Source organism: Camelus dromedarius, chromosome 9 (genome assembly GCF_036321535.1).
Source record: "Camelus dromedarius isolate mCamDro1 chromosome 9, mCamDro1.pat, whole genome shotgun sequence".
NCBI lineage: Eukaryota > Metazoa > Chordata > Mammalia > Artiodactyla > Camelidae > Camelus > Camelus dromedarius.
In genome coordinates, this window is record NC_087444.1 from 32,038,758 (window position 1) to 32,064,509 (window position 25,752).

Genomic DNA, 25,752 nt, shown 5'->3' on the forward strand with positions numbered 1-25,752 from the left:
CATGTGAAGACTCACTGCCCTTGAGGAAAGCGCTGCCTTGACCATCTCCGCTAGCTCATGCGGTAGCTCGGAGCTGGTCTTTGGGGGAGGACAAGCCAGGGCGGGCAGAGGAGTGAAACTACATTTCCCAGGGTGCGCCGCTAAGGCACCCACAGCCCACGTTAAAGAGCCCGCTGCGCTGAACGCCTGGCCGAGGCAGGTACGTCGGTCCGCTTGGGTCCCGAAGCCGCATACCCCAGTCCCCGCGTCGTTTCCCCGACCACACTCTTGGACCACTAGGACTCAGCTAGGCCACTGGCTGCCCAGTTCCTACTAGGGAAGAGTCTCCGGGAACTCTGCCAGCGCTGTAAGGGCGTGTCCCTCTAGCAGATGGTCTGGGTCTTTCCACGGAAGCTCCGGGACCTGGGGACACCCGGGACAGGAAGGACAGGCAGGTGGGCCGCTGGATGTCGGCGCTGCTGATTTTGGTTTGAGGTCGCCTCTCCTGCCTCAGTTTACCCCATCGGGGCTCATGATTATCCGCAAATCTCAATTATATGCCGTTTGTGCAATTTGCAACTTGATTTTATTCCCAGTCACCTTTCTTCTGCTTTTTTCTTTCTTTTTTTTTTTTTTTCCGAAGGCAAATCAGGCCCCTCTGTGAGCCTGTTTTTTTCTCTTTAAAGCTCTAAAATGCAAAATCCCTGTCCCATCTCTCTTTGAAAGCGTACATGAAGAGGCATTATTTTTTTCTGTCCCTGACTCCCGTTCCCTATCTCAGTTTTGGGCAGCATGTGGCTGAGAATATTAAAAACGATTTCTACTTAGCCTCACTAGATGAAGTTCTATTGGAAGTGTGCAGAATGTTGGCACAGAGCCCTGAATTCTCTAAGATTTCTGTACAAATGTCAGGTATGACAAAGGGCAAAGACTCCAGGAGAGATGTTTTGTTTCTACAGGGTGGCTAAGAACATGAACCTTGGAGTTGGACATACCTGACCTGCCTATACTAGCTGTAAATGACCTTGGGCAGACTGTTTCATCTCTTTAAGCTACAGTTTCCTTACATATAACATGGATGTGGTAATAGTCAATTCATAGGGCTGTTGAGTGGGTCACATGAGCTGATATGTCAATGTCTTTGGTGTGGTGCCTGAAAAAAAACACTCCATAAGCTACTGGTAACATTCCTTTTGTGTTCTCAAAATACCTTTTAGGCTGATCTGGCTACATAGCCTTAGTGGATGTTCCCAGGCCTTCCCTGATTTTTTCTTCTTCAGGGACATTTTTTTTTTTTTCTTTTTTGAGTTTTAGGGTGGAGGTAATTAGATTTATTTATTTATTTTTAATGGAGGTACTGGGGATTGAACCCAGGACCTCATGCATGCTAAGCAGGCACTCTACCACTGAGCTATATCCTCCCCTACTTCAGGGGCATTTTTGACCCAGAGAATATTTCAGAGCCTTCACTCCAACATGCTTCAGGGTCAATCAAGTTAAACTCTCCTGCTGCTATTCTCCATTGGAGAGAACTACCATTCTTTGAGCTCCTGCTGTGTGCCACATATTTTATGTTTTATTTAGTGCAACAGTCCTAGGAGGTTGGTGTCTTTGGCTCCAGTTTTCAGATTAGGAAATTGAGGCTTAGAGAGGTTAAGTAACCTGTTTAAGATCACACAGGAAGAGGCAGAGATGGGGGCAGGCTCTGGGGGTTGATTCCCAGACCAGGACTATTCCTCTGCCCCAGTCTCTAGTAAGGTACAGTCCAGATCATGCTGTCTTCCCTCCTCTGCCCATGACCTGTCACCTGCCCATGGCTCCTGGTCACTATGCTGAAACCAAGACTGGGCTCAGACCTTTGGACTCTCCTTGGGGCATTTCTTCCTTGCTTTTTTTCTGTGCCTTCACTTGGGATCATTGTCACCATTGTCACCATTACCTAAATAAGAATCATTGTCACCATTACCTAAATAAGAATCTGAGAGATCCAGGTCAGTCATGACTGCAGTTGTAAAGTAGACAGAATACTTACCTGGCAGTGGTGTTGTGAGGATGAAAAATCATAGTGTCTTAACTATGGATCAGAGTGGGTGAGTGAGCTCACTCCTGGCGGCTGTTATCATTAATGTCATCATCCCCATTTCATTGTCACCTTGTATTGGGCACTTTACATACATTTAGTACTTTTGTTCTTTTCTCAATCCTGCAAAGTAGGTTTGATGTAGTGGTAAAGAGAATGGACTCTGGGAAAAAGGTGTCTGGGTTCAAATTTGGCTCTACCACTTGTTAGCTGTGTGACATTGGGTAATTTACTTAATTTCTCTGTACCTCGGTTTCTTCATCTTTAAGGATAAAGAAAGTACTTCCCAGACATTAAGTTAGAGGTTCTTACAGTAGTTTTACCTTTGAAGATGCCAAGAGAAGATGATACACTTCCTATGTTGGTTTAGATCCTTGGAGAAGCAGACAAGATGGGATTAGACTTGCAAGAGATTTATTGGGGGTGGGGGGAGCTGGACGAAGCAAGGAGAGCTGTCAGTTTGCATTCCATGTCTGCTTCCTGAGACAGAGCACCAGAAGGAAGAAAGGTATAGGTGGAAGGCTCTCAGATTGCTGTGCAGTTCTAAGACAATTTCTTTTGGGTTGGTGGGGAGTTCTGGAGCCAAGGTTACCTGTCAGAGGATCCCCATTTTGCAGGAATGGGTCTGTCTTCATGTCATTGGTTGGTGGGAAGCATGGCCTCCGTGTGAACAAGATGGGGCATCTGTCAGTTACACTTCCCACTACAGGAGGCCAGAGAGGGTTAGGGGTGCCAAAGATCACACAAGGAGTTTGTGGCCAGTCTGGAATCCCCGGCCACCCTCTTTTCTGGGAAGGCCAGATGGGCAACCTGGGGAATGACTTTGACCTCAGGTGCCTGGCCAAGATCTCTAGCTCTTATTTCCCCTCTGGGTTTCCCTCATGGGCTGAGCAGGGAACAGACCAGTTTCTGTTAGTTGTGGAGGCTTTCCCTGAAAGCTTGTGGGGGTGTGGGTGTTGCTAAGTGGCAGTGTCTGTCAGACTTAACCATAGGTTTGGTGGCAGCAGCATCTGGCATAAGAAGAAACCGTTAACTGAGGTTCAAGTTTCCTGTTAGCTCTGGCTGGGGCATGGGCTGACTGCTGGACCTGTGTGCAGGGCACCTCTAGGATGGCATGAGCTCAGTCCATGTCCCTCCCCACACAGAGCTTCAAGGGCTGGGGGAAAGAGGTGGGGATGGGCTATTTAATGGGACAGCAGCTGGGACCCTGCCAGAGGTGGATGCCCATGCACTCCTAGGGACTCATCTACGTTGGTCCTGGGGAGGCCAGAGCTTTGGAGTCAGATTGGTTTCTTGTCTGGTAGGAGAGGAGTGTTGGGAGGAATGGGAGAGGGTGAAGCCACAGCTTTGGCCTCACCTTCCCCTCACTTGCTCATGGTGCCCTGGAGGAAGATGGCTGACAGGTGGGGTTACAGCCCCTTTCTGGCTTGGAGACTCTGAGAGGGGAGGTCCCTTCTGAGGTCCCTGTGGTGGTTGCTGTTGGCACACTGCCCAGATCCCCTTGAACAGGCTGGAACTCCCCTCCCACAGCTGCCCTCTTCTTCAGGAAATTGCCCTAGGCCTCAGAAACCTGGAAATTAGAACCACCCTCCCCCAGCTCACAGCTAATAATTGGACAATGAGAGGTCTGCGGTAAGAAACGGCAGCCCCTTGCCTTAAGGTGGGACCCACGGCCAACCCCACTCTGCTCCCCTTACTTCCTCTCCTGAGGAAATCACATGCACCCAGATTGATAAAATCAAAGATATCCTTATCATATGACCCAGTAATCCCACACCTAAGTATCTACCTGGAGAGAAGAAGTCTTATGTTCACACCAAACCTGCACATGAATGTTTATAACAGCTCTGTTCATGATTGCCAAAACCTGGAAGCAGCCCAGTGGGTGGGTGGAGAAACAGACTGTGGAATGTCCGTGTGATGGAATAGTGCTTGGCCAAAAAAGAGAAAGAACTATGGATATACACAGCCAACTTGGATGAATCTCAGAGGCATTATGTTGAGTGAAATAAGCCAATCTCGAAAGACTACATTCCAACTATAGCTTTGGAGAACAGATGGCTGGTTGTCAGGGGTGCAGGATGGAGGAGGGTGTGACTGCAAAGGGTTAGCTTGTGGGACTTTTTTTGGATGTAGAGGTCATGACCACAAGAATCTATACATATGTTAAAATTCATAAAACTATTTACAACCAAAAAAATCAATTTTAAGATATGATAATTAAAAAAAAATTCACATATACCCATATCTCTGCCCAGAAAGCCAACTTTGACAGAAATGGAGCAGCTGAAGGGGGTTGATTGGACGGTCATCATCCTGACATGCCAGTACAAGGACAGCGTTGAGGTCTTCCAGAAAGGTAGGGGACCCTCCCTCCCTGCTCTGATGTAGAACACCCTTTGCCTTCCTTGCCACATACCCCTACAGCCCCAGGAGCCAGGCAGACCTGGGTTCAAACTCAGATTCTGCTTCTTCCTAGTCATGTGACCTCTGGCACATATTACTTCACTAAGACTCAGTCTTCTCATCTGTGAAATGGGAGTAATTGTACTTACATCACAGAGTTGGGCAAAGATCTAGTGAGCTACTGCATGAAAAGCTACTAAGTCAAAGAAGATAAAATAGTGACTGTCAAGGTTTGCTTTAGGTGCTTGGGACCAGGGCGGGGAGACTTGGAGGGTGGGCAGGGCAGGTCCCAGCCATGTTCTGACCACAGAGCTGGAAATACGACAGAAGCGAGAGCAGATCCCTGCCAGGACGCTGCTGCTGGCTGTGGAGGACCCCGAGGTTCGTGTGGGCAGTGGAGGAGCCACCCTCAATGCCCTGCTGGTGGCTGCTGAGCACCTGAGTGCCCGTGCAGGCTTCACTGTGAGTGCTCCCAAAGTGGCTCCCTTGGCACAGCAGGGATGGGGGTTGCAGACAGAGTCTTTCCAAGGTCCCAGCTCTTCTGGCTCTGTTGCCCTGCCCGTTTGGCATCAGTTTTTGCATCTGTAAATTGGGCAGACTCATCCAGGTCAGGGTAGAAGGCAGGGCTAGCCTTTGTAGTGGTTTTAGAAAGTTGGAGCCAGAATCTCAGAATTAGGCTTTCTGGCTTCTCTGGAAGAATCTCATCTTGCTACCCTAGGCTCTCTTTCTCACATAGCATGGCTTGCTTTAACTGAGATACGGCGGGCCTCATTTGCACAGGGGATGGGTGTCATCGTCCCCACTGGGCCCACATTCCACACACACCCAGCCACTTCACTTGGGCACCTTGCCTGCATGGCACCCTGGCATAGGGAGCAAAGGTGGTCACAGACATGGACACGCTCTGGTGATGGGGTTGGTAGGTACCTGCAGGGGAGGGGACCACTGTGTGGTTGCCATGGAGCTGACTTACTATGAGTCACCCCACCAGCTAGTCCCACATTCTTGCCTTCAGCCTTCCCAAAAAAGGGGACTGGGGACAGCCCAACTGGAGGGCCACTGTGCCCCCTTATCCAGGAGGGGCCAGGGCTGCCTCCTGCCTGTCTGTGACCATTAGTCTTGACCTTGCCTGTTGTTCCTTTGGTACTTGTGTGGATTTGTGTTGGAGTCTCTCCCTGGACAAGAGTGTGCCATCCTTGGTTGCCATCTGCAGACCTCTGGCAACAGGGCTCTTCCACGTTTGACAGGTGGTCACGTCAGATGTTCTGCATTCAGCCTGGATCCTCATCCTGCACATGGTTAGTAGAATATTGGGAAGGGGCCATGCTGAAGGCTAGAACCATTGTTCCTCCAGGTTGGATAGGTTTTGGGGCATCTTTTACCTTTGTGTGCAAGGTGTTCATCATGCAAATCCAGAAGAATCAGAATCAGAATTGATCCAAGTGTCCAAAATAGGGAACTTGTTAAATATAAACAGCATATCCTCTTGGCAGAATATTAGGCAATGATTAAAATATCCATTTAACTCTGTGTGTTGACCTGGAAAGAGACTTACCAGCTCTGGGACCTGGGGCAAGTCACTTGACCCTTTCTGGGCCTCAGTTTCTTCATCCATAAGAGGACAACAGGAGTTCATGCTTTGTGTTGATGTGCTGAGGTGACCCGTTAAATGCTTAAATTGGGGCCTGGCCTGGCTCTCCATGAGCATCAGTGAATATATTTTCATTGGTCAGTAAGAAAGTCCAGCCACACAAGTTTGTGTAGAATGATCTCACTTTTTTTTTTTTTAATGATTTCAGCTTTTTTTTAACTGGAAATTTGATTGTGATCATTCTAGATCTAAGTGTAAGAAATAATCCAGAAAGAAGTCTTTGTAAACTTTGCCCAGATCCCCACAGTGGTCATATTTTCTAAAACTATAGTATAATTGCAGCCAAGATATTGACATTGAAATAGTTCCCAATCTTATTTCCCCACTTTGATTTGTACTAGTGTGTGTGTGTGCGAGAGAGAGAATTTTTGTCTCCACCTTTTTCATTTTTGTAAAAAAAAAATTGAAAAGGTATTCATATGAGGTATATGAAAGAGTGTACCTAAAAAGGAGTGCAGTGGTTATTATCCCTGAAGGATTGTTTTTCTGTTTGCATATCTGCATTTTCTAGTTTTTTTTTTTTTACCATAATTATGTAATTAAAACAATCATAAGGTAGTCTTTGTAAAAGTCCTCTAGCTTGATGGCTTTCCACCCAGGCTCTCTGCCTCAAGCTATTCTGCCTGTCCCTGCTCCCACCCTAGGGCCGAGACTTCCCCTTCGATGACTGTGGCCGGGCCTTCACCTGCCTCCCTGTGGAGAACCGCCAGGCCCCTGTGGAGGCCGTAGTTTGCAACCTGGACTGCTTGCTGGACATCATGAGCCATCGGGTGAGGCAGGCTACTGCCATGGGGCCTTGTCCTCCTGCTTTCCCACTGCGCCACCAACTGTAGTCTGTGTTGGCTCAGATGGGGGACGCCAGGAACAATGGCTCTGGGTGCCTAGAGTTAGTTAGAGCTTCAGGAAGTTAGCATTGGCCACACTAGGAGGAGGTATGGCCCCAGGAAGTAAGCAGGAGGGCTTGCATTGTCACCACATATCTCGGGAGGTCCCTGTTACCTCAGCAGCCCAAGGTCCCCTGGACAAGACGGCTGCTGGAGCACGTGGAACAGGCTGAGACTGGCTGTTTGGGAGCAGAGGAAGGGCTGGACCCGGCCACCAGCTGCATTCTCTCTCCCCCACAGCTGGGCCCTGGCTCCCCACCAGGTGTGTGGGTCTGCAGTACTGACATGCTGCTGTCTGTTCCTACAAACCCAGGTGAGCCTGAGAAGGCTTGGGACCCCCTTCCCTAGCCGCAGCCAGTGTGGGCTCTGCCTTTCTTCACCCACCCCGTCTCTGGGTCTGGCCTGCTGCCCTATTTAGAGGGGGAAGCTATAAGATAGGAAGGATGAAGCCTAAACTGGTAGCAGGGTTTCCCCCACTGGAGACACTCAGCCTTGCCCCTTTTGCCCCTAAGGCCTCTGTAAATGAACTTTAGGAGAGGAGGTGGTGGTGTTCTCCCAGAGGAATGTCATTTGGCTTTGGAAACCGTATTCCTGTAGAGGTGCCTGGATGTCCCTGCCCTGAGCTCTTGCCTCCTCTTGGCCAGGGCCCTCTGCCTTGGGTTGGGGGTCCCTGGAGAGCCTCCTGACTCCCCCACCTACAGGGATCAGCTGGGACGGCTTCCAGGGAGCCAGAGTGATCGCCCTTCCAGGGAGCATGACCTACGCCCAGAACCACGGTGTTTACCTCACTGACTCCCAGGTAGTGCCCCTGGGGTAGTGGCGTGGACAGCTGAGCCTTCTTCCTGGGATGGCTTCCTCATCCTGTGCTCTGGGAAGCCTCATCCTGGACTTTCTGGCCTGGTCTGGATTCAGGGGAGTTCCCCCCATGGCAGCAGCTCTTATGTTCACTTAGCCTTTTGCCAAACATGAATTACACACTGACCCTGTGCCAGGCCCTGTGCCTGGGCTTGGGGCTGTGGAGACATTCAAAATCTTCCCTCTGCCTCTAACAGCAGAAGGTGGGGGTCTCTGGTGCTTGTGTCCCTGGGAGTACTCTGGGACCTGTCAGACTTGTGTCCTAGATTTTCATCTGGAGAACACGCTTGCGAGCCCTCCTTCCTGATCCTCTCTTGCTCGCTTCCCTAACTCTGTTTTCTCCTTCCATGTAGGGCTTCGTTTTGGACATTTACTACCGGGGCACCGAGGCAGAGATCCAGCAATGTGCCAAGCCTGATGGTCGGGTACCACTGGTATGACTGCCAGGTCCAGGTTGGGGGCCTTTGGAAACTATGGGATGGGGGAGGGAGGGTTTGCTTTCCTGCCCAGGGCAGAGTGTCACTCCTAGATCTTGGGGCAGGCTAGAACCTGAATCTGAGGAAGATCTGGCACTGGCATTCAGGGGAGCAGGTGGGGCCAGAATCTGAAGAAGAGGTAGCCTTTGAATTCAGGTTCTTATCCCAAACCAGAAAGGCTAGAACCAGACTAGGGGGGTGGGTGTCCTCCTAGAATTAAGGACAAAAATACAAGTCGTGAGTAGGGGCTTGGGACTAGACCATAGGGAATATGGAGAACTGGGTTTGGGAGGAGACCTGAATATTGAGGAGGCCCCAGAAGGTGCCTGCTGAGGCACTCTTGGTGGGAGGTGCCCCCAGTAAGCCTGGAATCTGGATGCTGGAGTGGCCCAGAAGATGAAGGACCCTGTCCGATGTGGTAGCCAGACTTGCTTGGCCTATCTGCACCTACCCCCCTCCCTTACTCCGGGGCAAGCCTGGCCCCAGGGTCTCCCACCTGACCCTTGTGTGGGCCCTCTCCAGGTTTCTGGGATTGCCTTTTTCTCTGTGGAGACTGCTGAGCACCTCCTGGCCACCCATGTGAGCCCGCCTCTGGACGCCTGCACCTACATGGGCTTGGACTCTGGAGCCCGGCCTGTCCAGGTGACTGGGATTAGGGGCTGGGAGGTCATGGCCTGGGTGAGAGGCACTGACACTGACAGCATGGCTGTGTTACCTCAGGCCAGTCCTTTCTACTCTCTGTGTCAGTGTCTCTAAAGATGGAACTGCCCCAGCTCAACCTAGGAACTCACTAATAGCAGTGCTTCCTACCCTTGCCCCAGCTGTCTCTATTTTTTGACATCCTGCTCTGCATGGCCCGAAATGTGAGAAGGGAGGACTTCCTGGTGGGGCGGCCCCCGGAGATGGGGCAAGGTGATGTGGACGTCGCAGATTATCTGCATGGTGCCCGGGCTGAGCTGTGGAGGGAGCTTCGTGATCAGCCCCTCACATTGGGTGGGTACTGCCTCTTGGCTCTCCAGAGTGGGGAGGTCATGGGAGTGAGGGCCTCCAGAATGAGGCTCCAGTCCCACCTGCCTGGCCCCCGGGCTCCTGAACCAGGCAGGCCTAGTGAGTGCATGAACTGGACAATTACCCTAGAGTCTCCTGCTGAGGAAATTCTTCCCTTCTTCCTTTGTCTCATTCCTGGGCTCCAGTCCCGGTCTTTCTACTTTCTAGCTGCTTGACTTTGGGCGAGTTGCTGAGCCTCTCTGGATCTGTTTCCCCATCAGCAGAATGGGCTCATTTCCATACTGGTGGGAGGCCCAGTCTGATATCAGAGCTGCAGCAGGCAGGGGGTTGGGGTCAGTATTTGTATCTTTGCAGCATATGTCCCTGACGGTAGCTACAGCTACATGACCAACTCAGCCAGTGAGTTCCTGCACAGCCTCACATTCCCAGGAGCTCCTGGGGCCCAGATCGTGCACTCCCAAGTGGAGGTAAGGCCAGCAGAGCCTACTGGATGGGGGCTGCAGAGAGGGGAAGGAATAGCTCATGCTTGGGACAGATTACCTATGAGTGTAGGTGTTATCTCCATTTCTCGCATGAGGCACTGAAGGCTCAGAGAGGTTAAGTTACTTGCCTAAGGCCACAGAGCCAGTAAGTGGCCAAGTCAGGATTCTGCATCCAAGTCTGCCTTGAGAAGCTAGAGAAGACTGCCTCAACCCTTTCTAAGGGGTCTGCTTGGGGATTCAGGCACTTTTGTGGTGATGCGGGCAGGTAGAGTTCAGAGTGGCCCTCAGGGTGGCAGGGGTCGGGGTAGCTAGACAGGTGGGAGAGGTTTTTCTGGGGGAGCTGTCATCTAGTGGGACCTCCATTGCTGAGTTCAGATTTGCTCTGGAGGAGAAGGCCGGGAGAGTGTGCCCCTGGGGGACAAGGTGGGATGGGAGTCAGTCTGAGGTTGGGGCCAGGGAGGTACAGAGAGGGATCTGGCTGGTCGACAGGCATGGGGAGCATCAGGAATTCTGGCTGGGGCCTTGGCTGTGAAGGAGGACTAGGGCAGCCACTGCCCTCATGCTTCACAACTTTCTCCCTGGCTTCACAGGAGCGGCAGCTACTGGGGACTGGGAGTTCTGTGGTCAGCTGCCTGCTGGAGGGCCCTGTGCAACTGGGTCCGGGAAGTGTCCTGCAGCACTGCCACCTGCGGGTGAGGCCTGAGAATGCAGGCAGAGGGAAGGCAAGGCTATGGGGGCCAAGGTCCTATGTGTCTTGGGCTGGTGCTTGGGGCTGTGCTGCCCTAGTGGGATGCCTGTTCTCTCCCCTGTCAGGGCCCCATTCACATCGGCACTGGCTGCTTTGTGAGTGGCCTGGATGCAGCCCAGTCCAAGGCACTGCATGGCTTGGAGCTGCGTGACCTGATCCTGCAGGGACACCACATGCAGCTACATGGCTCCCCTGGCTGGGCCTTCACTCTCACTGGCCGACTGGACAGCTGGGAAGTAGGTGCTCACCTGCATGCCGTCGCTCCCATCTTTAGGCTTTGGGGAGCCCTGGGGTTCCCAGCCCAGCCCCAACTCCACTGCAGGACTCTCTGAGCGCTCACCTGAGAGATAGGCTGTGTGGAGGGTGTGGCCAGTATAGTCTGAGTAGGCCAGTATAGTCTGAGTACCTAACTCCTTGGCTCCTCTGAGGTGGGCTAGGTGGGGACTTTTATCCCCATTTTACAGGCCAGAGACTGAGGTTTAGAGAGGGAGGTGACCTCCTTGGGCTGCAGAGCCAGTTATGGTGGGTTTGGCCTAGAGTCAGGTTCTTCTCCAAGTTCCAGGCACTTGGGCAGGAGTGTTGAGGTCCAGGGCTTGATGCAGTGTTTCAGAATTGCCTGTGTGCCTCCATCTCTCTGTTCCTTCTTGAGCAGCTCCCGGTCCTCTGGCCTTATTGTCCATAACCCCTTCCTGTGGCCCCTGCAGCCCTAACTGCTTCCTTCTCTTCCCCCAGAGACAGGGGACAGGAACGTATCTCAACATGTCTTGGACTGAATTCTTCCAGAAGACAGGCATTCGGTAGGGTTGGTGGCCCTATGGGCCTCTGTGGACCTCAGCAGCCAGGGTGAGGCAGGGAGTGGGAAAGGGGCTGCTCTGGGGCAGGAGCAGGGATTTGCCCTAGCATTTTCTCCCTGGGCAACTTCAAATTCCTGGCCGTGCTCAAGCTTTGGGGTTTGTTCAGTGGCCTGGGAAAGGAGGCAGGGCAGCTAGGCCTCCCTCCCTAAATTGCCCATTTGTGCCACCTCTGGAGGAGTTCATCCTTCCTATGAATGAGCTAACCCCCAGCTAACAGGTGGTCAGGGCTTGGTGACCAGGCAGGAGCCCTCCTACTAATGTGTCTTCTCCCCACATCAGAGACTGGGATCTGTGGGACCCAGACATGCCCCCCACTGAACGCTGCCTTCTCAGTGCCCGCCTCTTTCCCGTGCTCCACCCCTCGAGGGCCCTGGGGCCCCAGGATATGCTGTGGATGCTGGACCCCCAGGAGGATGGGGGCAAAGCTCTGCGGGCTTGGCGAACCTCCTGGCGTCTCTCCTGGGAGCAGCTGCAGCAGTGCCTGGACCGGGCTGCCACACTGGCTTCCCGCCGGGACCTGTTTTTCCGCCAGGCCCAGCATAAGGTGAGGCGTGTGCTGGAGGCTCGGCAGGATCTCAGCCTGCGCCCGCTGATCCGGGCTGCTGTCCACGAGGGCTGTCCTGGGCCCCTGATGGCCACATTGGACCAGGGTGAGTGTGCTGGGCATCTGCTGGGAAGCCAGACCCAGCATCACCTGCCCTATCTGCCCGCTAGGTCATCACCCTGAGGGTACTAGGGAGTCATGAGACTTTAAAGCAGGAGAAATGGAGTTAACGTTTAGGTTTCTGGGAAGCTCCATCCCTGTTAGTGGGGAGTTTGGTGAGAAGCAGAGGCTTAGGGCTGAGCCTCTGGGTCCTGTGAGCAGGAGTAAAGCCTGCATGTTCTGTGCTAGGGGCTGGATGTGGGTGAAGAGCTCCAGCAGAGCCCCAAGGGGATGGGGCCGGCCCTATGTAGGGGCCCAGGCACACTGGCTGGGGGCTCAACCTTAACCTCACAGGCAGCACTTCATTCTCCGCTTAAGTTATTCACTCACGCAGCTGGTGGTGGTTTGCTCCCTGAGCCTGAGCTCTTAATCATTACAGGCGTCTTGGGTAGGAGGTACAGAGGCATGTCTGGGCTGGGGCTGGCAGGATGAGAACTTTGCCAGGCAAGGATGCATCTTGGGCAAAAGTATGGGGCGATGGGGGTGGGCTCCCTCCCCAGCTACCCTAAATTCTGGTCCCTCAGTGGCAGCTGGTGCAGGAGACCCTGGTGTGGCAGCCCGGGCACTCGCCTGTGTGGCGGATGTACTGGGCTGCATGGCAGAGGGCCAAGGAGGCTTACGGAGTGGGCCAGCTGCCAACCCCGAGTGGGTGCAGCCCTTCTCGTATCTGGAGTGTGGAGACCTGGCAGGGGGTGTGGAGGCACTTGCTCAAGAGCGGGACAAGTGGCTGAGCAGGTGGGTGCTAATGATGTCAAAACCCTTGGAGAAGCCCCCTGCTGTCCTTGGAGGTGGAAACCCAGAGGTGCGGCATCCTCAGATCACCTAGGGCAGTAAGGTCCCCAAAGCCAGGCAGCCTGCCCTCAGTTTGGGGCTCCATCCTGCCATCTCTCTCTTCCCCCCGGCAGACCAGCCTTGCTAGTGCGAGCTGCCCGCCACTATGAGGGGGCTGGGCAGATCCTGATCCGCCAGGCTGTGATGTCAGCCCAACACTTTGTCTCCATGGAACCGGTGGAGCTGCCCGTACCTGGGCAGTGGGTGGTGGCTGAGTGCCCGGCTCGAGTGGATTTCTCTGGTGAGCCCTTTGTGGGGAATGGGGATGACAGCAGCCAGCCCAAAGCTGAGCTAGCAGCCCTGTAACCAGCTTGGTCTTGTTCAACTGCCACAGGGGGCTGGAGTGACACACCGCCCCTTGCCTATGAGCTTGGTGGGGCAGTGCTGGGCCTGGCTGTGCGAGTGGATGGCCGCCGGCCCATTGGGGCCAGGGCACGCCGCATCCCAGAGCCTGAGCTGCGGCTGGCAGTGGGACCTCAGCAGGACAAAATGGCCATGAAGATAGTGTGCTGGAGCCTGGATGACTTGCAGGATTATTGCCAACCCCATGCCCCAGGTCAGGGCACCAATGACGTGTGCAGGTGGGGATGGCACACCCAGCCAGCTGGGGGATGGGGGCAGAACCCTAGAGACCCTGCAGACCACGGGGGGCCTGGCCTGAGAGTAAGGCAGTCTGGCGGATGAGCCCTGAGGTCACCCACCCAGGTGAGGGCAGGTGAAGGATGTAGAGCTGGCACATTTGCTGGTGCTGGGGAGCTTAGAGGACCTTTTGTGGCTTGGGATGGGGTCTGCACTGCTGCTGGGCATTTATCTCCTAGATGAGTCCCAGGCCAGCCTAAGTGTGGGGTCGGGTGTCTGTTTCTACCCTTGGACACCAAATTCCTTGCTGTGTGCTGCTCATTCTGTAGGTGCTCTGTTGAAGGCGGCCTTCATCTGCGCGGGAATCGTGAGCATCCACTCCAAGCTCCCGCTGAGTGAGCAGCTGCTGTGCACCTTCGGGGGTGGCTTTGAGCTACACACCTGGTCTGAGCTGCCCCATGGCTCTGGCCTCGGTGAGCAGGCTCTGTACCCCCGCTGCCCATCAACTCCATTCCCCACTTCAGCTTCACCTCTGATCTCCTCCCTGGCCTCTGCCTGGTGGAGAGGGAGTGGGCGGTGCAGGACTGGCTGGACAGACCTGCTTCATGCCTGGTACCCTCCTCTGAACCTCGCAGGCACTAGCAGTATCCTGGCAGGGGCTGCCCTGGCTGCCTTGCAGCGGGCTGCGGGCCGGGCGGTGGGGATGGAGGCCCTGATCCACGCAGTGCTACACCTGGAGCAGGTTCTCACCACAGGTATGGGCAGGAGGGAGGTCACAAGCACTTTTCAAGGGCCTCTGGGGGCTCTCCTGGACTTGCAGACAGCTAGAGAACTATGCTGCTCCTTAAAATGTTTAGAGCTTCCTTCTTATCACTCTGTCTCTCTCGCTCTGATTTTCAACATGAAATATTTCTGTCTCAAAGGACTTGATGTAGGAGCACCTACTAAGTGCCAGATTCTGTGCTGCACCTTTCACGTGTGCTAGGTACCTGTTAATACCACGTGCTGTTCTTCATGTCTCTGTTCCCATCCAGGGCTGTCCCTCAGGGTGGGGCTGGGTTAGGAATGAGGACCTTTTGACAATTTGCCCCTCCTATGGTTATTTGTGCCCCACTTCCCCCACCTTCTGTGGGAGGCACCCAGTGCATGGCTGTGATCATACAGAATATCATTAGCACCAGGCTTCTTCCTTCTCCTACTCACCACCGTGGCCCTTTAGAATCCACACACAATGGAGAGCAGTCAGAGGTTTGGCTTTAGAGTGCTCTGGTCACCTCAGGATGCCAGGCCTTATCTCCAGCATGACTCTGGGAAGGAAACTGCCACAAAGACATATAGATGCCTGATTATGGTATCTTCTCTGGCCACTTTGTAGCCTAGCTTCCTCTTTTTATTGTACTGTCACATCCGATAATAGGTAGTCATCAAAAGGGGCAGATGGGTAAGCCTTTTCAGTTTTCTTTTGAGGTATGCCATTCATATCCTTCATTTGGTCAAATGACAACTATCAAATATCTACTCTTTATTGGGCCCTGGGGATAAAATGAGCAAAAACAGGGTCCTTGCTATCAAAAGTCATATGGTCTATTGGAGACAAATATTAATCAATAACCACTCAAATGAATGTATAATTACAAGCTGTGCTAAGTGCTCTGAAGGAGTGGGGTGCAATTAGGGAGTTCTTGACAATCCAGGCCTGACACTACCTACCATATTTCGGTTGTAAGGTTCCAGATGCCTCCTGCCATTGCATTTTATACTTGAAATCCTTGTAGGCCCTTCCCAAAATATCAAGGGCCTATCCCAGAATTATCTCAAGTTTTGTCATTTTTATATAGCTGCAAGAAGAAAAGAGATCCATACCTTTCATTACTAAGGCAAAATGTGAACAAGCTATTTCAGTTTCAGTAACAGATGCTGAAAAGCTTATTTCTAAATCAACACCCTTTATCAGGAAAGACAGGGTGCAGGGACTGTTAGTCTGCAAGGGAAGTCCTATACCATACCTCCTCAGGAGGAAAGGTTAGTCTAAGGTTTTATCCTTTGATGTGCTTTACCCCAATTCCAATCACACGTTAGTTCTGCAACAAAACTTGGGCCTTGTGTATTCTAAGCTTGGCTCCAGAATGAAGCCCCTTTCCTTGGGTTCATCTTGATCCGAGGTCTGGGGCAGAAGCTGCACAGCTCACTGCAAAGCTGCACACTTCCCAGCTGAAGTTGTGGGACGCTGTCTTCCCATGCTGGTCCCTGCCAGAGAAGCAGAGCCAAGAGCCTAGAATGGGAGTGGGAAGTTGGGATAGAAGGGAAACAACAGTGATGGGGCCCGGGCTCTTGTAGGAGGTGGCTGGCAGGACCAAGTGGGTGGCCTTATGCCTGGTATCAAGGTGGGACGCTCCCAGGCTCAGCTGCCACTGAAGGTAGAGGTGGAAGAGATCACTGTGCCTGCGAGTTTTGTACAGAAGCTCAATGACCACCTGCTCCTGGTGTACACTGGCAAGACCCGCCTGGCCCGGAATCTGTTGCAGGTGAGCCCTGGCCCCAGAAAGAGGGAGGAAGGCAGACGGCTCAGCTGGGCTGAGACTCTCTGCATGCCTTCTGCCCCATCTGTAGGATGTACTGAGGAGCTGGTATGCCCGGCTGCCTGATGTCGTGCAGAATGCCCACAACCTGGTGCAGCACACTGAGGCCTGTGCTGAAGCCTTCCGCCAAGGTGAGGCACTTTTTCCTTGGACTCAGGCACCAGGGGTAAATGCCTGTTGCCTGTGGGTCTGAGGCTAGGGGCCTCTGCAGGCTTGGCACCAGCCCCAGGCATGAGGCCCCTGGGGACAGAAGCCTACTGTTTATCCTCTGCAGGGTCCCACACTCAGGTGGAAGTCTTATCTCAGGACAATACTTACATCTTGAGGAAGGCCTCCAGTCCCACATACCAGGAAGCAGATGGGAGAAGAGGCTTGGCTCCACAGCCAAGTTCCAGGAAGTCAGAATTGATTAGGGCTCCAAAGTTCACTGAATAGTATGCTGGGTACCATGCCAGCTGCTCTATGCTCATTAGTCCTCAAACAACCCTGTGGGTGGGTATTATCACTCCTGTTTCCAGCTAGTAACTGGGTCCAGGTTCTTAACCATGACACTGGTTAAGTAGTACTTCTTGGCACCCCATTCAGTTTACAAATAGGCATTGAGTGGTATCCTGGCTCAGGCACGCAACTTCCTTTTCTGTCCCCACCCCAGGGAGCCTGCCTCTGCTGGGCCAGTGCCTAACGTCATACTGGGAGCAAAAGAAGCTCATGGCTCCAGGTTGTGAACCACTGGCTGTGCGGCATATGATGGATGTCTTGGCCCCCCACGTGCATGGCCAGAGCCTGGCAGGGGCAGGTGGCGGGGGCTTTCTCTATCTATTGACCAAGGAGCCACGGCAAAAGGAGGCTTTGGAAGCTGTGCTGGCCAAGACTGAGGTATGGTATGGTCGGCATATGGTAACTGGTGGGGGACAGGAGCCCTCACTGTGGCACACTAGCCAACCAGGGGCTATAGCTGCAGGTCCCCCTGACCCTGCAGCCCCAGTCCAACCTGCTGATGATCTGAAATCTGCCCAGAGCCCTCTAATAACCTCCTTTTCTTTGCTCCTAGGGCCTTGGGAACTACAGTGTCCACTTGGTAGAAGTGGACACTCAGGGCCTGAGCCTGAAGCTACTGGGGACTGAGACCTCAACCTAATGCCCCTTCCCATAACGGCTTGTCCCTCTGCAAGAGGAGAAAGCCTGGAGCCATAGCAGCCCCTCTTCCTTCCCCCATGGGAGCACTCAGCTTTCTACTCTTCATCTACTTTTTTTGTGAATCTGCCCAAAGGAAGCTGACCCAAGTTCAGGCCCAGCCCTTTCTAAAACTTGGTGAAGCAGAGATGGTGCTTGGGAACAGGACTGTGACCTCCAGGTTGACAGTGGCTTAGACTTAGTCTCTGCTCCACATGGACATGGGAAGGTCCTAAGCTTAGCATCCCCTGTGGCCTCTACAAATCCGATGGGCCAGCCTGGGACTTGGCCTACTCACTCTCCACGAGGGCCTGGAAGGAGATGACAACCAGCCTTAGCAGATGGCTGGGGTCCCTTCATGAGGCTGACCCTGAAGAGGCATTTCCTGTGGCCTTCCTTAGAGGTCAGGCTTTATTTTTTTGCCTGAGTAGAGACTTCCTGTTCAACACTCACTCCCAGGCTGACTTGACAGGCGAGTGGGAACAGGGATGAGGGTCCATCCTCATGTTTGTGGCAGATAGCCAGTGTGGTCCTGCAGCAAGTCACTACTAATTGAGGCCTTAACCAGCAACAGTATGGACTATGCCACGTGACCCAGTGCCTGTGGGCCATGGGTTTTCAGGACTGCAGTATTCTTGGAATAAACTCACTCTGCCCTTTAAGGTTATCCTCATAGTTTTTCTATGTTCCTGCTGGGAACAATTCCCATTTACCCAGCACTGTGGGAAACTGCCCCTGCGATGATCCCAGCTTCTGGTGCTGAGGGCCCAAGAGGGGATGACGATCTGGGATTGGATAAGGCACTTGGTATTATTTGGGTCATGGTGGTAGCCATGTGCTACTCTGGGTATGGGAGGAGGTTGAGGATTTAGGCTTTTGCCTTCAAATTTCAGTGCATCTGGTGGACCTGTCTTGCCCTGGAGCATCCAGCCCTTCCTAGAAATAGCACACTGGCATATCTCCAAGGAGTGTCTTTATTCAGGGTGATCATAAACATCACAGCCTCTCCTTGGAGTAAACCTAATTCCTTAGGTCCCTAGATAAATCCGAGTCCTTTAGGACTGACAGAGAGGCAGCTCATTTGCGACAACATCCAAGGACGAAAGAATGACCACCCATGCAGAAGGCTGGCCTGCCTTGGCTTTCCCACCTAATTAGGAGCCAATGGGGACCTACCTCTCTTGGTGGGGAGAGACGGTCCCCAAAGCACCACCCAGACAGGTCTATTTACAGAGAGTGGCCTGAATCAAGGTCTTGTTTCCCTGCTGCCAGCAGTGGAATCGTCTGGGCTGTCAAGAATTCCCCCAAGCCAGATAGACTTGCTCAGCTTCTGGGCTGTGGCCACTTAGAGAATGGGCCCTGAAGTGTGATGGGCCAGTGGGGCTCACCCTGGCAGCTACAGGCGCAGCCTCTTGATGTCCTCACTGCGGAAGTCTATGCGCAGAGCTAGCACCTGGCGTACTTCAGCAGGAGTGAGGCGCCACGTCAGTGGTCCAGAGTTGGCGCCCCAGTAATCTAGGATCTCGGTCACCTGTGGGGAAGAACAGAGATGAGCAAGGAGGGGTTATCTTGAGATAAGGCCTTGGCTTCTACCAGAGGCAGAGCAGGGATGCCCAAGAAGAAGGTGGCCTGCAGGGCTGGGCTGCTGGTGGAGTTTGGTTTTGAGGGAGTGGCAGGGATCCAAATTTTGTCTCTGCCTCTCTTCCCAGTCACCTTTCCCTGTCGAGGCCAAGGGAGCCCCACATACCCGCTCCAGATTGAGGATTGTGGCCATCTGGGAGAGCCGAGCAAACTTGTCTCGGATGGTCCAGGTGGTCACCGTGGTAAGGTAGGCAATGAGTGACCTCAGCTCCTTGTCAAACTGCAGACCACCCAGCTGCAGGGGAACACGAACCCAGTCACTGTTCAAGGCCTGGCCTTCTGGCCAAGAAGAATGGGCCCCCAGTTTTGCTCAGTGCTAGGCTGCAAGGCCAGCTGGTGTCTCAGTTGGCTCCACTGCCTCAGGGCAGGACTAAGCCAAGATAGGGGTAGCAGACACAGGGGACAGAGTTGTCTTTCTTAGAAGGGAAACAACAGAGCAGGGACCTGTGCTCCCTTGACGTTACCCGGTTGAAGGTGGACTTCAGCACAACTTTCTCCAACTCAACTGCAACAAGGCTGGTCATGAGGCTGGTCAGGCTGTCATAAATGACTGGGGACAGGCCGGCCTGCACACAGAGGTTAGACATCAGCAGGAGTCCCACCTCACCCCTCTGCCTCCACAGGAATCTGTGGGACTATTTCTACAGGCTGAGATTGGAAGGGTTTCCAGGGTTCCCAGTAGGAGTGTGATGAGAAGCCTCAGGCTGCTGGTTTGGGAAGAGGTGGGTAATTCTATAAGCCAGTCCCAAGATCCCCTGCTCACCTTGAACTCTGCCATTTGCTGCTCTAGATTAAGGATGAACTGTTGTACCCAAGGGTCATTGGCCTCATAGTCATTGAATTCTTCCTAATGTCAGAAAGCAAGGTAGGTTAGGTCACTGGGGGCTTCTCCAAGAAATACCATTCACCTCCACCCCACTCCCACCCCTCTAAGAAAACAGCTCCTGTAGCTTATGACTCATCCAGCCTAAAACCAGCTTAAAACCAGGCTGGTAGAAACTGCTGCTGTTTCTGTATCACACTTCTGACCAGAAAATGGCACTGGACTGCAGCAGTGGCCCACACAATAGGGTAAAGCTCCTCGCAGTTTATTCTCTCTTGAATCTCATGTTCCACAGGAATGAAGTGATTAGGCTACAAAAAAAAGCTCCTAAGTCTATGAGAGGTGGGGCAAAAAGAGCCTCAATAAAAGAGAATGTGTCAGTTCAAGGCAAACTCCCTTCAGAAGTCTTTTGGAGCCCTCTGACTGCAGGAACAACCTGTTTCTGGGAGGAACCTAGTCTTCGAAGGTGAGGGAAGTGGGCCTGAGAAATATGTAAGGTCTAGTCCATTCAGACTGCTCCACTGCCCTACAGCGAGGGGCTGGGAAATGAGAGGTAATCCTGGCCTTGATGGCTGCCCATGGTCAGTCTGACCTCCTCGATGTTGTGGGAGACAGACAGAAAGGTGTTGATCCAAGGCTGCACCTGTGGCTTGATGGCTGTGCTGTTTAGTTCTGTCAGCCCTTCCTGGAGGACAAGGCAGAGACACATCAGACACAGAAGGTGTATGCCCCCATCCCTTCCCTTCTCCTGCCCCATCCATCCTTTGACTGTCAGACATTCTTTCAGCTCTGAGGCTTTTCTGCAGCCCTGTCTGAAGTCTAATAGAGATAATGCCAATCAAAGAGGCTAGGAACAACCTCTTCCTTTCCAGATATGTGCCAATTCAGATCTAGGCCAGATACAAGGTGGTGTGGTTGGTCTGGTAAACTCTCAAAAGAAGAGATTTCTGAGTGCCTGGCAGCACCTCTGGCTAAGGCCAAGCAGATCTGAGTAATCACGTGGTTGTTTCCTCCAAGCACCTTTCTGAGGGCTCTTGGCACTGTGGGGGCCAAGTGGAGATTCTAGAGGACCAGAATGCTGGCTTGACTGGTGCACTGCTGAAAAGCCTTTAGTCTTCAAGGGATTGGACAAGTTCAGTGGGTTGCACTCTACTCCCTCACACCTCCTTCCCCATTTCGTTATATGCACAGAGCCCCTAATAAGCCAGTAACAATATTCTCAGGATTCAATCGGCAGTTAAACCTGGGGCTTACCTGTAAGAGGTCTCGGAATTTGTTGGACACTGCAGCCAAGTCGGAAAGGCAGCTGTCAAACTTGGCCTGGGCCTGCTCCCCTCCAATGCCCTGGCTGAACAGCTTGGTGCAGTCACTCTAGGGGAGAACACTTAGCCATCAGGCTTCTGAGTATGCCTGGGTCACAGGAGTGTAGGGAGGGTGGAGAGGAGACCAACATGCAACCAGCCATTTTTCCTATTGCAGCCTTCCCTGGGAGGAGTTCTGGTTACTCTGAGGCAAGAATGCTGCTGGGTTTCAGGAAACCTGGATTTGATCCTGTGGCTAGCTACCTGGCTTCCACTTTCCCCTCTGTAATACGAGGGTACTGGTGTCAGGGAGTGTGAATAAGAAACACAAATACCAGAAGTTTTTTTCATACCTTTAGAGTCAGACATTCCTGGCTTCAAATCCTGGGTTGCCATTAGTTGAACGTACTACTGTAAATTCCCACCTGACTGCTCTCTCTCAGCCTCTCTCAGGAATCCTGTCAGCTCCTAGGCCCTCTTCTCATGTGCTGGCTCCTGGCCTTCTCAGTCTGCTCAGCCTGAAAGCCGACACTTATCGCAGCCTGGGTGCTGAGCCCCATGCTTCTGTAGCAAAGCATCTTCCCTGTTATGAGTGCCCACTGGGGAGGCAGGACCCTGGCCTCCCTCCTCTCCAAGAGGCAGAGTTTGTGAGTAGGGAGAGTTGGGCTCTTTTCTAACACTTAACAAGGTGATTGCTCCACGCTGCTGTTTATAACTACGAATACAATCATTAACTACCACTACAGGTGCTTTATATTATCTCATTCAAGTCTCAAAACAAACCTGTGGGGCAGGGACCATTTTCCCTGTTTACAGATGAGGAAACTGAGGCTCAGGGAGATTAGAGAACTTGCCTCAGGCTGCACAACTGGTCAGTGGTCAAGCGGAGACCTGAACTCAGGAGTATATAACTTCCAAGCCTAAGCAACTTCCACTATATTATGTGGCCTTCCTTTAAAAAATGGTAACAGCAACAGGCTCTGTACAGGGTTAAGTGAACCCTATATCATCTTAATCTCAAAATTTATAGAGGACTTTATCACTTTTATAAGGTGCTTTCAACCCTGTTTTCTTATTAGGCCACCCAACAAACCCAAAGCAGGGAAGGATGGAGATCTGTATCTCATTTCATAGGTGAGAGAACTGAGGCTCAGGGAGTAAGGACTTGTCCAAGGTACCATGTCCAGTATGTGCTTGAAGAGCTAATCTGAATTCTGATCTCCCAACTCATGGGTCAGCTCTTTCCACAGTTCAGAGATGCCTTTCTACCATGTCAGTCACTAATGAATCCCCTCAAGTGCTCTGAAGAACTGGCTTAATGCCAGGGAATGTCACAGTCCCCCAAAGAAAAAGTGCACAGGGCTCGTTCTCAAAGGAAGCCTGGGGAGGCTATAGCCACTGAAAGCTGACAATTTTTTCCTGTACCTCCAGGGTCTTCTTCAAAGTGGATATGTTTTCACTGCAGACTTCCACGTTATTCAGGGTCACCTGGGAGACAAGGATAGAGGAATGTGACATCCTGCTTACTGTTGTCTGTACCCATTCCAAGGCCAAACTGGCTGACAGTTGTACTCCTGAGGCTCAGGGAGGTTAAGGACCAACCATAGCACTGTCATCAGGTAAGGGGCTCAGGTGTCAGAGTGCGCAGAATGGTGAACTAGGATTGCCCTTTCTCCTGGGCCTGACAGCAAGGCAGCAAAGTCATCCAACCTCAGAGGCAGTGACCCAGTTTTAGGTCTTTTTGCTCCACGTTTAGGCATGCAGGTCTGGGAGAAGTTCTGGGGCTCCAAACCTCTAAGCCCAGACCAGTGATATAGAGGCTGACATTCATTAAAGAAATGCTTCCTGAGAGTCTGCCACCTATGAGGCATTTTCTCATTCATTAGTTTGCTGACTCTGATTAATACGTTCTGCAAAACAAGTATAGTTGACCCTTGAACAATGTGGGGGCTAGGGGAGCAATAAAATATCATTGTATAACTTGGAGTTGAATTTCCGTATCCACATCCACGGGTTCAACCAACTGTAGTAGTCACCCACTGAAAAAAATCCACTTGTAAGTGGACCCGTGCAGTTCAAACTCATGTTGTTCAAGGGTTAACTGTATTGTCAAGCCAGCTCACAGGTGGAAACGAGACTCCTAAGAGGGTAAAATGATTCACCTAGGTCAGTTAACTTTTGATTCAGCAAATATTTAAAGTGCCTACTATGTGCCAGGCACTGTTCTAGGTACCAAGAAGAAAGCAGTTAACAGACAAAATCCACTCCCTCACAGAATTTACATTCCAGAAGGGAAGTCAGATAATACAGTATCAGGTAGCGATAAAGGCCATGAAGAAAAATAAAGCAGGGTAGGGGGACAGAAATTCAGAGTGATAGGCCACAGTGCTAGTGCCAGAATTAGAATTTAGGTCTCCCCACTCTAGACCAAAGGCTCCTTCTTTCATAAATCAATTGCCTTAGGAGCTTCGTGCAGAAACACCGATCATAAAAAGCAGCATGTGAGCGAGGAGCCTCGGAGGTCACTGTGGGGAAGTGGGGCAGGGGCAGCATGGCAGCCTCCTTATGGCTCTATGGAGCCGCCACTGGCCTCCAGTACTGGAGCTGCCAGCTGGCAGTGGCCAACCTTGCAGCAATGTGTTCTGGGTCAATGGCTTCTAAGACTTCAACTGGATTCATTGGGGTAGGCAACATGGGGAATCCCATGGGAAAAAAAAATCTTGTGAAACGTGGCTATCTGCTCATTATTTATGTGTTCCCTGACACATGCAAAGACTTTCTAGGTGCAGGTGAATAGGCCAACTCCTCGCTTCCCTCAAGGTACAAGAGGCCACCTGCAGTTCCAGGTGAAGAAGTGCTTTAGTATGTTACCACCCTGGAGGTTTTTCTTCAACCAAATAGTAATTAAAAACTGCTACATGGGTTATGAAGGAAATAAAAATTTTGATAAAATATTAAAAAGAGGAGCAGGTGACAAAAGTGATAATTAAGGAACAAACTGCTATGGCTATTTAGAGGAAAGAAAATATTTTGGTCTAGGGTATTCCAGGAAACCCCATGGTACAGTTGGTAAATAAGCAGAACTTAAAAGGCTAGAACACAATTCTGACAGGAGAGGAGGATGAGTACATTTCTCCACCCCCATCAGCCTCCCTCTAGCCTACTGTCCTGTTTGATATTTTCTTAATGAGTCTTAGGAGTATCTGATATTGTCTTGTCTGTTTCTTGTTTGCCTTTCCCACTAAAATGAGAGCTCAATGAAGGCAGGGACCTAGTCTGTATTCTTTACAGCCATATCTCTAGGATAGCACTCTCCAATACAACTTTCTAGATGAAGGGAATATTCTAAATCTGAACTGTCCAGTACAGTACTCCTAGTCATGTATGGCTATTGAGTACTTGAAATATGGCTTAGGAACTGGATTTTTAAAGTTTAATTTTTTTAGGGGGGGGAGGTAATTAGGTTTATTTATTTATTTATTCTTGAACCCAGGACCTCATGCATGCTAAGCATGCGCCCTACCACTTGAGCTATACCCTCCCTCCTTAAAGTTAAATTTAAATAGCCACCTGTGGCCAATGGCTCTCATATTGGGCAGCACAGCTCCAGAACCTAGGACAGTGTTTGATATGTAGAAGTTTTTAAATTTATAATTGAATAAATGAGTGAATGTTTTCTGGAGAAGGGTTAACACAAGCAAATGCAGAGTAGCAGAAAATCCCCTAAAGTATTTGGGGATAAGCAGAATCAGTGCACAGACATGTGCAGGGAAACGATAAAAGGTGGAGCTACAGAGACAGAAGTCAGACTGGGATTTGGGTGCTATGCTGTCCTGTGGATAATGGGGTGGCACTGAGGATTATTTAAAGCAGGCAAATGCCACACGAGCACAGTTGTGGTTTGGGAATACTAATCTAGAGGCCATATGTGGGAGAAATTGGAGTTTGAGATCACACTGCTTCTGAACTGGTGTGCTGGTGGCATGACCAGCAAGGCAGGATGAGGTTGGGAGGAACTAAAATGTCAAGAGATGAGTCAGGAGCTTCAGGATTTCAGGGTGAGAGAAGAATCCCAGAAACCCAGGGATTGAGATTAGAATGTCCTTCTTGTCTTCCACAAGACTACTGGCCTTGTCAGTGTCCTGAAGCCAATATTGAATGATCATGCTGCTGACAGTGCTGCTAAGGCCACTTCTATGATGAATAAATGAGACTTAAGGCCTTTCATTATCATGCCACCAGGCTGCTAACTTCACAAGTTTCCAGAGAAATAACTGCACTGTCATGATAGCTCAAGGATGAAAGCTACAACCTAAATGTTTCGAAGGTGCTTTAGGGCATAAGAAAAACCTATCATGAGGGGAAAATGGATTTCGGTTCAAATGGTATTGATTTCTAAGTTTCCTTGTGCTGATAGTCCTTGTAAGCATGCATTCACTGGGCTTATCCCCAGCTCATGGTGAATGATGTATCAATACTATTGGGGAATTCATCCTGACAGCCAAATGAATCAAGGTGACATAAGAAATAGGCCCTGTGGTGGGAGTGATGACATTTTAAGTACTTGGCTTCAGGAAATGTAGGAACCTGTCACCAAGCATTTAGCATCACCTTTTCTTGTTGGGCCCCAAACAATGAAGCTGTCTGAATGGGAGCAGTGAATGTGTGAACACACAGCAGCCAGCCTAATGGGGACTTG

General features: G+C 51.5%; 2 protein-coding genes across 6 annotated transcripts in view; one reads left to right on the forward strand and one right to left on the reverse strand.

Annotated features, from left to right (window-relative positions):
- FCSK (fucose kinase) lies at nucleotides 1-17,955 on the forward strand. 2 transcript variants are annotated; one of them, XM_010990286.3, is made up of 24 exons: nucleotides 213-434; nucleotides 4,318-4,418; nucleotides 4,776-4,927; nucleotides 5,713-5,763; nucleotides 6,761-6,886; nucleotides 7,241-7,313; nucleotides 7,702-7,799; nucleotides 8,209-8,289; nucleotides 8,854-8,973; nucleotides 9,153-9,324; nucleotides 9,694-9,806; nucleotides 10,412-10,513; nucleotides 10,635-10,805; nucleotides 11,302-11,366; nucleotides 11,703-12,073; nucleotides 12,651-12,861; nucleotides 13,032-13,198; nucleotides 13,292-13,513; nucleotides 13,866-14,009; nucleotides 14,172-14,291; nucleotides 15,874-16,061; nucleotides 16,147-16,246; nucleotides 16,768-16,991; nucleotides 17,167-17,955. In XM_010990286.3, the coding sequence occupies exons 1-24, from the start codon at nucleotides 370-372 to the stop codon at nucleotides 17,251-17,253; spliced, it is 3,324 nt and encodes a 1,107-aa protein (XP_010988588.1). In that variant the 5' UTR covers nucleotides 213-369; the 3' UTR covers nucleotides 17,254-17,955. The 2 variants fall into 2 exon arrangements, with proteins under 2 accessions (XP_064345049.1, XP_010988588.1); XM_064488979.1 differs by lacking the exons at nucleotides 213-434; nucleotides 4,776-4,927 and adding an exon at nucleotides 1-199.
- COG4 (component of oligomeric golgi complex 4) overlaps nucleotides 15,042-25,752 on the reverse strand; it is a 26,279-nt gene continuing 15,568 nt past the window's right edge. The window contains exons 13-20 of one of the 4 annotated variants that reach the window (XM_031458108.2): nucleotides 22,479-22,541; nucleotides 21,007-21,123; nucleotides 20,345-20,437; nucleotides 19,693-19,776; nucleotides 19,394-19,495; nucleotides 19,036-19,164; nucleotides 18,677-18,819; nucleotides 15,042-15,783 (exon numbers count right to left, since the gene is read on the reverse strand). In XM_031458108.2, the coding sequence (XP_031313968.1) occupies nucleotides 18,685-18,819; nucleotides 19,036-19,164; nucleotides 19,394-19,495; nucleotides 19,693-19,776; nucleotides 20,345-20,437; nucleotides 21,007-21,123; nucleotides 22,479-22,541 (723 nt within the window). In that variant the 3' untranslated portion in view covers nucleotides 15,042-15,783; nucleotides 18,677-18,684. Of the gene's footprint in view, nucleotides 15,809-18,244; nucleotides 18,820-19,035; nucleotides 19,165-19,393; nucleotides 19,496-19,692; nucleotides 19,777-20,344; nucleotides 20,438-21,006; nucleotides 21,124-22,478; nucleotides 22,542-25,752 lie in introns of those variants that run through there. The other 3 variants (XM_031458109.2, XM_031458107.2, XM_064488980.1) reach the window with 3 other exon arrangements.